The following is an 11,835-nucleotide window of genomic DNA, read 5'->3' on the forward strand; positions in this document are numbered from 1 at the left end:
AACGAGCCGAACACGAGCTGTTCACGAACAAAGAGTTCTTTTAACAACCCTAATAACGTAGTCATAAAACGATAATGGTTTGAGCAAGATTTAAAAATTATTATTAATATTAAAACATCATTTGAATCTAATTTAAGAATTTTTATTCTATTTTCTTAATCATTATTTTAATTGTTTATAAATCTTTGTAGCCTTGTAGTCAATTAGATTTTTTTTAAATACTTGATGAGTAGTATTTCGAGCCAAAACGAGCCGAACACGAAGGAACACATCTTTGTTCGTATTCGGCTCGTTAACTTATCGAACGAAATTAACGAGCCGAACACGAGCTTCTTAACGAGCCGAACACGAGCTATTCGCGAACAACGAGCCATTTTGACAGCCCTACTTGAGCCTCAAGGCATAGGCGAACTCGGATAGGAAAAACTTCTTGAACTGTGTGAAACAAGTGATTACTCCAACGAGAAATCCGTCGAATCACCTTGGAGCGATCTATCTTAGCGCTGTGAAGAACAGCTTGCACTTGAGGGCATTTGAAATCTTCAACAAGCAGATAGACGACTCAAACAATGTGGGGTGGTCGTTGGGATTCGATTGTCCTATGTACATTTCTGGGACCGGCATTTTGAACTTCTCTGGGAGTTCAACTCCGGAGACCTGCATGGAAAAAGCATTCCCCGGTTGCTTTTGTGTCTCAGTTCGCATCGGTCTGTTCCTTTCCTCCATAGGGGCAGATCAAGTGTTGTCCTGGTACAGTCCGTCGTCAGGTTTTTCTTGCAAATGGATTCCCCTCCTTCCATTATTAGCCGGCAATTCTCCTTCAGGGGGGTTATATGCTCCTTGTCGTGTTGGCTCTCCAACTGAAGCTGGAGGGTTTGCTAGAGCAGCGACAGTCCTAAGGACCTCAGTGAATTGTCCCAACATCTGGTTGATGAACTAGTTTCTTAAGTCTTGCAACCCTTGCTAAACAAATTCTTCCATGGACTCTCGGGTGCATGCTACCTCCCCTTCGTTTCTCTGGCTAGACTCTCCTTGTTTTTATTGTTGGGTTCCTCCTCTTATTGAAGGCATATTTCCATGTTCATCTAAGATTGTCCAACAAACACGCCCAAGGAATGAAACGTTCTTTTAGGAGGCAATTAAAAGAGAGCGAGTGTGTGTGTGTGTGTGTGAGTGAGTGAAGAAGTGGTAGTAAACAAGCAAAATTGTATCCTTTATTCATAATATGGACCCCTATTTATAGGCATTGGTCTCAATATTATAAAAGTACATAATAGCCTCTTAATTGTTAACCTTTCAGAGGGGGTTTTTAGTATTTTACAAAGTTATTTGTATAAAATAAGACCCATGTACAATAATACTTTGGTGCTATAAAGTTGCGCATGAAAAAAGTGCATTTAACTTTTAAGAAGTTAGTAAAGTGATATTTTGATATTTTTTGTTGTGATGCTAAGGATTTGAGTATTATGAATGCAAATATTAAAGTTGATGTGTTGATATCTAATAACACTTATGTGATATGTATGTAAATGTCCCTTGTGAAAGTTCCTTACAATAATAATCCTCCGACTATTCTCATGTGGCCATTTAATTCCAAAGTATAGAAAATTGATTAAGAAAATACAGCATGTAGAAATTATAATACAAAACTGATTCCAATTTTGTCCCTTGAATATAGAAAATTGTTCTCAATTTAGTCCCAAAGAATAATTTCGAAAGAATTTTATATACTCAAGGGACTAAGAGAAATGTAATATTGTAAGACTAAATTAAAAATATCCTAACAATCAGGGGACCATTTTGATATTTAACCCTACAAAAATATATAAATATAAAAAAAACAAATAATGACACTCACATTTCAAGAACCCATCCGAAAACTTTATCTGCCTCAGGATCCTCCTTCATTTTAAGGGAGACATTCATCCAAGTAGGAGCAATTTTTTCTAGCAGAGACTGAAGAAACCCAACAAAAAATCAATAACCGAATAGAGAATAAAAGGATGTCCTAGTTTTAGTGAAATGGACATTAACATACATAGCACACAATTCTTATGTATTTACACATCTCACACCTAAACTTTCATATTTCAACACACAACACTCAAATCCTTAATATCACATCAAAAATAACATATTACCACTTTATAAAAGTGAAATTCAACTTTTTCATGTATAGGTTTAAAGCACAAAAGAGAGATGTATGTAAATATGAAAGTTTAGGCAAGAGAATGTAAATACATAAGAATTGTGTGCTACATGAGTGCATTTCCCTTGGAAAAAATAGAGATATTTCCTAGTTTTAGCAGTAAGCATTTTCAGCCATTGAAGTTACGGAAACAAACTGAAAATCAAATTCAAATTCAGCAAGCAATTCAAAATGTGTAAATTACATATCATAACTACATCTATAAGCAATTGAAATACATGAGCAAAATATTATCTACCTTCTTTATAATAACTGGAGAATTGCCAATGGGATCAATATTTGTCACAGGACCTTTGTCTTCAGGATAGAACTTCCTTAGTATTTTCTCATTTTCAGATGGCTTAATATAGAAGAATGGGAATGCTGCCGGGTAATCTCCACGAGACAAATTCGGTAAGGGCTTCACAAATATGTGGTCTGGTTCTGCCATTAGTATGTAACTGCAAATTTCCATAAATTATACAGTATTTAGAAAAATGCCATGAAAACATGAAGAGGTGTACAAACAGGTTAATATATTCGTTCTCACTCTTCTTCAATCTTTGCCTTTTGCAGCCATTGCACAAATGCCCAAGGCCGATTCAATACAACATAACCCTGCCAAAACAATAGACAACTAACAGATATATGTATTATTCTATCATAAACATTAATTACTAAAACAACTAGCCAAGTTTTAGTTCTCTCAACATTTACCAAAAATGAATTTATAGTATTTACTAAGAGGGTGTTTGGCTGCAAGCAAGATTCAGCATTAGTGGGATTTAGTAAATCCGGATTTATTAAAACCATCCCCTTGTTGGATTTATTAAATCTAGATTTAACATGAATCAAAGACAAAATTTGAAGCTTAAATCTGAAATTTCATGAATCCCTGGAACTTGTGTTTTTTTATGCCAAACACACTCTAAGTCCTATTTTTGCCCAAACAAGCCCTGATGTTTCAAGCTTAGAAGTAGTAATTTTGTGATAAAATACAACAAACAAAAATAAGGATAGAAAGCTCAAGAAAAAAAAAAAAAAAAAAAAAAGGGGCATTTACAGACATAACACACAATTCTTATGTATTTTCAAATCTCACGCCTAAACTTTCATAGTCGCCCATAGCGCTTAAATTTTTAATATCACATAAAAAAAAAAAAATATCACTATTACCACTTTTTAAAAGTGAAATACACTTTTCACATATAGGTTTCGAGCCCCAAAGTGCTATGTATGTAAACATGAAAGTTTATGTGTGAGATATGTAAGTACATAAGAACTGTGAGCTACATTTGTAAATTTCCCAAAAACAAACTACTTCATAACAAGCTTCCTTACCCTATCCATACCAGCTGGAAGAGGATCCACAACAAAAGTAGGGATCTCCTCCATCAAATTATCTGGTTTCCCTGAATGCAAAACTCTTGTGAAACCACCCATCTCTGAACCCTCAATATCCTTCACCTTCATGAACCAGTAGTACATTATCCTGCACTGCCACTTACTGTAAGGCGCATCAGTCGCAGTGAGAGCGACATGAAATGGCCTCTTCGACCCCCTCGCCTTCTTTAACTCATTGGGCATCGCCACCAGAGGATCGGTTGGAAGCGAAAGAGCTGAGCGACCTATCAATTGATCTGTAGAAACCCTTCCCTGGTTCTGCATTGCTGTTGTGAAGAGATTGTAGGAGGCGATGAAGAACCCTAATCCCACGAGAAGGAGGAGAAAAGGTGACGCCTTCCCCATCCTCAGTTTACAAGTCTTTCCAAGGCTTGAAATCAAAATCTTCTCAAAGCTCCTACGCCCTAGCCGCTCGCTTCACAATAGCATTGATAATGCTGAAAGGCGCGACTTTTAAATCGATTTCAGAAATCATGTTTAAGAAGAATTTATTGAAGTAATGATACCAATGTAAATTTGCGAAGAGAAGCCGATCAAAATCAAATCTTTTTGAAAATGGAGGATCCAGGGTTAGAAAAACAATGTTTATGAAAGCTAAATCAAGATGGGCAACAAAAGAAAAGCAGAGGAAATAGTCGTAAAAGTTGGAAAAATGCGCTTAGATACTAAAAGCTTCAATCTTTACGTCTTTCTGAGGTAGATAGTGATAGATTCAAAACCTGGAGAAAGATACCACCGGAATGGTATCGGAGAAAAACGGAAAGGAGCGAGACAGGCTTGAGCTTTCACGGCCGGCTTTGCTTGACTTGATCGGAGAGCGCACCCGTTGATCACAGGGAAGAGAGAGAGAGAGAGAGGTGAGAAGAAAACAAAATCTCCGTCGTGGACTTTGCGAATATTTGTGCTGCTAATCGTATTTTATTGGACACGCAGGGAGGATTTTGACGACTAAAAATGGTATTTTTAGCGGTCTCTGCCCAAGTGGACAATGCAACTTATCATAACTTGTAATTAGCTGAATCATTATTGCGACCGTAACACGGAGAAAACAGCGATCTGGCGAGAGGTAGTGGACAGGAAACCGCGGGAATTGGAAGCTGTAAGATATACTCAGAATATCTGATCATTATTATAAAAATATTTGCCCTGCAGACTAAACTTGGTGCTTTATTATTATTTGTCTCTTTCGACTTCCAAGTCATCCAATGACAAGAGTTTGAACGGATAATTATGACTAAAATATATTTTAAATATTTAATTGTAATTGATTCAATTTTATAACTGATTTAGTTCAGCATACATGAAAATAGGCAACACAAATATAGTTATCATTGTATAATCATAACGCGTACCTGTTGCAGTTCATATAAAAATTTTTTACAAATTTGGATTATTAGGTTTTATGAGCAAGATTGATGTAAAAGTCATTTGCAAAAATATATAGTAAAAGGCACTTCCTTTACCATAAGAAGTCTTGAAATTAGCTTAAATCTGCTTTGTTGCTACTTAAGCAGCTATAAAAGCAAGTTAGGAACCATGAAACCTGCAGCCTTGAAGTTCTGCAACCTGCAGCATTTCTACTCAGTTCTACTTTGTGGCATATTCAGCTAAGATATTTTGAGCAAATTTTTCTACTTAAAATCGCCTTCCATTTTTCCCGTCCAATATAAATGATAAGATATAAAAATTGGGGCATTTACATACATAGTACCAAATTCCTACGTATTTACATTTACACCACCCAATTATTATATATCACATGAAAAATACCACCTTTTTAACTTTTGAAAAGTGGATTACATCTTTTTATGAATAGGTAAGGTGAGATGTGTGTAAAAATAGAGGTTTAGGTGATAGATATGTAAATACGTAGGAATTGAGTGGTTATGTATGTAAATCTTCTTAATAAATTTCATAGTTCATTAATATATGCCTTCTGTTCACAATAAATTAAATATGCCTCCAGAGCCAAAATGATGAATTTTGTTGCTTATTGGAACTAGAGGCAAATTTAAATGTAAATTACATCAGCCTGCCCTCCTACAAAGAAGCCTTGCAATTTTTAACTGAGTTATAGCTGTAATTTCAGTTCTTTTCAAATCAAGCTCTCCCTTCTTGGCTTCAGCTTGAGCCCATATGTTCTCCACATCTCTCATGGCTTCCATTCTTAGTTGATCTGCCTTGAGTGCAATCTCAGCAAGACTCTGGATGCTTTCCATAACCTCAAATTCATCTCCTTCCTCCCTTTCCTGCAACTTCCTCTTCTTCTTATTCTTCTTCGTCAACATCTTCTTCTTCTTCTCTTCGTCTTCTCTCTCTTTGTAGGCTTCGTTTGTTGGCTTGCTGTGCTCTGCATCCATTTGAGCTTGGTTATGTTCTTTGTTCTTTCCTTCGCCTTCTAGAGGTTCCTGCAAAAAGTGAGAAATTGTCATCAACTTTATAACTTGTGGTTTTGAACATAGCTGGTGCATAAAAAACCCTTAATTTACAAATCTTTTTAATAAAAAGTCAATAACTTTGCGTAAATAACCCTTAATTTACAAATTTCTTATAAAGATACCATCTTGATTTTTCAGTTTTAAGAGAAATAGTTCGTAAAATGAATGAACTTTTTTATATGTTTTTTTAAAGGAAGAATAGAGTAAAACAACAACTATGTTAAAAATTATGATGGCGCGTCCATAAATTCATATTTTTTATAGTGACATAGGGAAAAATGTCTCTCTCTCTCTCTCTCGCTCTTCTCTCTCTCTCTGGCTCCATCCTGATCTATGGTAAGATCTTGTTGATCTTATTTCAAATGTTCATACATCATCTTTGTGGCCACAAGCTATAAGCATAAAAATAATATTAAGTTAAATTTAGTTAAGGATATGAGAAGTTCATTGTTTCTTGCAAGCTAAATCTCTCTTTCTTCTAAGATAAAATATTTATTTTTACAAAATACACAATAAAAATTTTATTATTACCTATTTCATAAGAAGAATGTTCTATACCTCAGTGAAAATCCCTTGCTGATAAGAAAAAATATATTTTTTGACTGAAGTAGTGATATTACCTATTTGTACTCATCTTATATTTTTTATTGGTCTAAAGTAAAAGCATATTGTTGTAACAATACCATAGACTAGCTATATTTGAATTGTGTCAAATAATACAAAAATAAAATCACATAACAAACAAAAATTCAAACAGTGTGCGATTTTTGTGGTTCGGCGCGAATCCACCTACGTCCGCGGGGAGGGGTTATTTCACTATCAACAGGTGGGGAGAAAGAAAAGATTATCGAAATATGATTACAACTCCATACACTAAAATCTGCCCTAATCCCTCCTATAAATAAAAGAGGATTAAGTCACACTAATAAAAAATGAAAAGGATCAATTTATTCCTTATATAAACAGAGCCTCTAATACACAATCTCCACCTACCTCTCACTTCTAGATAAGCAGGAGATGAACAAATGAGCTCCAACACCAAAATGACCGCACTAGGTTGATTGCCTGAGTACCCACCTAAGGGATCAAAACTCGTGTAACTCTTCAAAATGCCCGAACGAGCAATCAATTATGAGTTTGAATGTTCACATAATGTTCACCAAACTCCTACGGTATGTGAACTTCTAGACTGATAGTACTTTTGTGAGCATGTATGTTTATTCTTAATCGTATCTATCTTATTCAACAAAACATGTCATCAATCAAATTCCGAATAAAATGGTGTCTCATATCAATTTGTTGGGTACACACATGATGAACTAGATTTGTGGTCAAGAATATCACACTCTCACTATCACAAAACACCATCAGAGACCCTTAATCAATTCTCAAGTCATCCAATAGTCCATGCATTTACATCGCCTTTGTGGTTGTCACGTACGTTACCTTCATAGTAGGCAAAGCAGCATGCTAAAGAATTGATCTCCAACTGACTGAATCTCTTGTCAATGTGAAAAAATAGTCGGTCATAGATTTGCACCTATCTGTATGATATGCATAATTTGAATCAGTGTAGCCTACACACTAATCAGTAATAGATGATTGTCTCTCAAATGCCAAGCTGACATCAACTGTACCCTTCAAATATCTCATAATACTCTTCAGAGCCTACTAATAAATTAATCCTGGATCATGCATGAATCTGCTTATAACACCAACCGCTTATGCAATCCCTAGTCCAGAATAAACCATGAAATCATCAAACTGTCGATTGCATACCTTTCATCTCTTGATCATCTTTAAGACACTAATTTAAACTCAACTAAAACAGAGATGCAGTAGGTAAACTCACTGTCTTACTCAATTCATTAACCTCAAACTTCTTCATGACATTCCAAATATATGTTTTTTGCGATATCCAAATCTTTTAGTTATCTTGTCTCTGAGAATCTTCATGTCAAGAATTTTATGAGCTCCGCCCAACCCCTCCATCTCAAAATATTTAAATAGTTTTTTTATCTTATCAATCTCAATCTGACTAACATGAACACTCAATATGTCATCAACAATTAGAAACAAGTAGATGAACTCATTATTAGTCAACTTCTTAAAATAAGCACAATGATCGTATTTGCTCTCAGTATGCTCATATCACATTATGAACTGAACAATCAACATGCCAAAGTTCTATACGTCATCAAATCTCATCACATTGATTTTAACGAGATGTGTAACCAATTGATGAATTGATTTGTTTTCCACTATCGTGGTGTGTGTTTAAGTACCCAATGACATATTATTATCCATGACTCCATCGTATCCCATAACCTAACTTGTTCCAATCTATTTGTCTTGCGTCTGCAACTTCGCCAGAATCATCATTGATGTGATTCTGGCTCTGTTACCAAATATTATGCAGAATAATGTGAAAAATAAAATCACACAACAAACAAACAAAATAGTGAGATTTACGCCGTTTGACAGTACAAATTTGCATTTGTTCACTTCAACAGGTGGGGAGAAAGAAAATACAACTGAAATAAGGTTACACTTTAGCACACTAAAATCAGCTCTAATCACTCATATAAATAAGAGATGATTATAACACACTACTATAAAAAAAATAACCAATTTACCCTTCATACAAACAAAGCATCTTAAACAACAATATTTTTTATTATCTTTTGAAACTTTTAAGCTTATTTCCACCAAAATTATGAACATGAAAATTAAAAATAAAAATTCACCTTAACTATGAATTACTTGAAGTCTAACATTACTCCTCCATACTTCCATCTTATTATTATTATTATTATTTTTTTGAGATTAATCATTTATTGAAACCAAATAAAGCACGCATCAGCTCAACAATATATTTCGTTGCCTACTTAGCTAAAAGACAACTCATAACCCTCACCTTAGCCGCCGCCACGCAACCATTCATAGCCGGAGCTCCACCAGTCGGAACCAACACTGCGGCCACCGGCGATCCCTCAAGCTCCAAAGCACCACCACCATCATTCTTACAGCACATCAACCTTTGAATCCCGCCAAATAACGGCCACCGCGAAAACCCTCCTCCCCTTTCCCCGGCCACCGTTGAGGCGAACTCCGACCGGCTTCGCTTCTTCATTGAGTCGATTTTATTCTTACACTGCGACGGCGTTTTAGCGGGCCGGGACCCGTCGGCCCGTGCCGAGACTCGACGGGCAACGTCATCCCAGTCACGGCCCATGAGCTTGGCCCGGCTGCGTAGCTCCCATTTGGATTCGCAGGCGTCGAGGAGGCAGTCCACGGCCCCTTCGCTCCACTCGTCGCGGCGGCCGGCGGCGACCGGGTGATTGGTCGGGTTGGTAAGTAGCGGTTTGGTTTCCATGATTTGGGGGTGGAGGTTAGTGGTGATCTTGGTTTTGTAATTGGAGAGCTGAGAGTGGAGAGTGGGGTTATTTCAACTTGTAATGGAGTAAAAAGGAGAGGTGGAGAAGGTTTGACAAATTGAGCATTAGGGTTTTCGAATATGGATTTTGTGGTCTTAAGAGAAAGTTATTCAACTTTTTTGGGTTGTCTTTGTGTTATTGGAAATTGGGAGAAATTATTACCCAATTGAATGTAAGCACAATGGTCTCGATGGTGATATACGGTAGTGCGTGGCTTATAATTTTTTGAAAAATATGATTATTAATATCTCATCAACAATTTTTTATCATCAGGCATGAATTACAATGGATCAGGAGACAATCTGCTGAGCAACAAATATTCAAACTCCGATTAAGAGTCATCTTGAGCTCTGACTTTAGCAAACTTATAGTCAAATTGATCGGTTTGACGAAACAAACCCAATGATGTCAAAATTAGTTTAATCTGAGTAAAATCAAGCTCAGATCAAGTCATTGAATCACTTTTGGAAATTTTCCAGGTATATTTGGAATGACAAATGAATATTGAATATGGTGAGCTTATAGTCAAATCGAGCGTCTCAACAAAACAAATCCAACGAGTTCAAGCTTGCTCAATTTTGACATTGTTAAGACACTCAAATTCATCAAATGACGTTTGATTGAGGGAATCTTTCCATATTGTTCAATTAAAGCAATTTATATTTCTTCATTAATTGCACTAAAACTTTATAAATAAAGTAACCCTCTTTTAAAGGGGGGAGAAAAGTTTGAAGCTTGAGAAAGATTGAGTTTGGAGTTTAGAGAATGAGCTAAACTCCAGCATCACTCTTGTTGTCATCGGCAACCGTCAACCACCACTTATCAGCCACCGCCGACCAGTATCAACCATCGTCGGTCATCATCGGTTGTCGCTCATTCCTTGTGACATTATAACTCAAGAGATTGTGAAACTCTTTACTGCATATGGGATAAGAGATTGTAATTGTATACCCCATGATTTTTTCCCACTTCAGGTTTTTCTCATAAAAACATTTGGTGTCTCAACTGGTTGTTTTCTTTCATCTGTATATGTAATGAATTCTCATGCAATATTAGGACGATAATCTATTATTCTATCGTCGCGAACCCTCTAGCGCACCAAGAATAATAAATTTGGAGGTTATTTCTTGAGAAAATTATATACATAAGTAATTATAAATTATAAACATTATATATATATATATATATATATATATATATATATATATAAGAAAAAAAACAATAAATGAAATTATATGCAATATTGCGATTGTAAATGTCACATGATAGAATATACAAGGGCTGGTCTCGAAGTCAACTTGCTCATTGGCAATCTATTAACTGGAATACAGTCCTAGAAGAAACTCACGCTTATAAACCTAGCATGTAACGAGTGGGATTCCGCTGGGGCTTGGAAGCTTGTTCTTCTCCTGAGCTATCTCAACCCAATCTGGCTAGCCACTTCGCTCCATCGGCCATGTCTGACGGTCATTGCTCGGAGTTTTCCCCCGCACCAGATCGCTCCGTCGACCGTGTCCCAGCCGGTGTTCTCAGTCATTTCCCGGCGATCTTAAATTAGAGTAATTTTTCTTACGTACCACTCAATTCGTATATATTTACATAAAACACATGTATCACTAAATTATTCTATTTATATTTATCTATGTTAAATTTACTATTTATGTTCATATAACATAATCCGATCCTATTAGATTATGTTATAACTCAAATAGGTCAAGCCTACTCCATTGATCGACTAAGATCAATTTACCTATGAATTGATGGTAAACTCTATAAATAGGTTGTTTCAACTGATTGAACTATTTCGTTCAAAGTCAACAAATGAGTTCTAATGATTAAATTGACCACAAGCCAACTTGGGGGTATAGATCAAACTCGAAAAAAATCGCATGCTGAATTACAATACACAAGTATGTAACTAATTCAATGACTTGCATCATCAATTAAGGGTCTGTTTGGGGTGGTGGCGCAGTTTTGCTCATTTATGTAAACTACGCTTCGAGAACATTTTCAAAAAACAACGTTTTCACACAACTGAAATCAACGTTCTCACACCGGACCTAGCTAGGTGCACCGGCAGCTTTCTAGCTGCGTTTTGGCTTATATATATATATATATAATTCCTGACAGTTTTTTTAATAAGTTACAGCTGCCCCAAACAGACCCGAGTATGTTATAACCGACTAAGATTATACATTGAAAACTATCCACTCTAGGTTTAATAAGAGCCCATTGATGCGAGGGTATGATTTGGAATTGAATGAGTGAGAAACATAGAAACCTTTAACTTGAGTATCTATTCATTAATTTATACCATGAATAAAGTCTTTAGGCATGTTAGACAATGAATCTATTTTACTTGTTAAAA

The 11,835-nt window shown here is 35.9% G+C and overlaps 2 protein-coding genes across 4 annotated transcripts in view; both read right to left on the reverse strand.

The window, feature by feature from the left end:
* The window catches only part of LOC110028436 (hydroxyproline O-arabinosyltransferase 3-like), a 12,674-nt gene extending 8,000 nt beyond the window's left edge, over positions 1-4,674 (reverse strand). Inside the window, exons 1-5 of one of the 3 annotated variants that reach the window (XM_020730275.1) lie at positions 4,312-4,674; positions 3,530-4,042; positions 2,739-2,806; positions 2,448-2,649; positions 1,859-1,956 (exon numbers count right to left, since the gene is read on the reverse strand). In XM_020730275.1, coding sequence (XP_020585934.1) covers positions 1,859-1,956; positions 2,448-2,649; positions 2,739-2,806; positions 3,530-3,937 — 776 coding nt within the window. In that variant the 5' untranslated portion in view covers positions 3,938-4,042; positions 4,312-4,674. Of the gene's footprint in view, positions 1-1,858; positions 1,957-2,447; positions 2,650-2,738; positions 2,807-3,529 lie in introns of all 3 variants that reach the window. The other 2 variants (XM_020730274.1, XM_020730276.1) reach the window with 2 other exon arrangements.
* A 756-nt stretch (positions 4,675-5,430) lies between these two features.
* On the reverse strand, positions 5,431-9,520 carry LOC110028454 (trihelix transcription factor ASIL1-like). The gene is made up of 2 exons (XM_020730309.1): positions 8,948-9,520; positions 5,431-6,000 (listed from the first exon to the last, which is right to left on the reverse strand). The coding sequence occupies exons 1-2, from the start codon at positions 9,404-9,406 to the stop codon at positions 5,620-5,622; spliced, it is 840 nt and encodes a 279-aa protein (XP_020585968.1). The 5' UTR covers positions 9,407-9,520; the 3' UTR covers positions 5,431-5,619.
* Positions 9,521-11,835: the final 2,315 nt, after the last annotated feature.

The sequence above is a fragment of the Phalaenopsis equestris genome, unplaced genomic scaffold (genome assembly GCF_001263595.1).
Source record: "Phalaenopsis equestris unplaced genomic scaffold, ASM126359v1 Scaffold000511, whole genome shotgun sequence".
In the NCBI taxonomy this organism is placed as follows: Eukaryota; Viridiplantae; Streptophyta; class Magnoliopsida; order Asparagales; family Orchidaceae; genus Phalaenopsis; species Phalaenopsis equestris.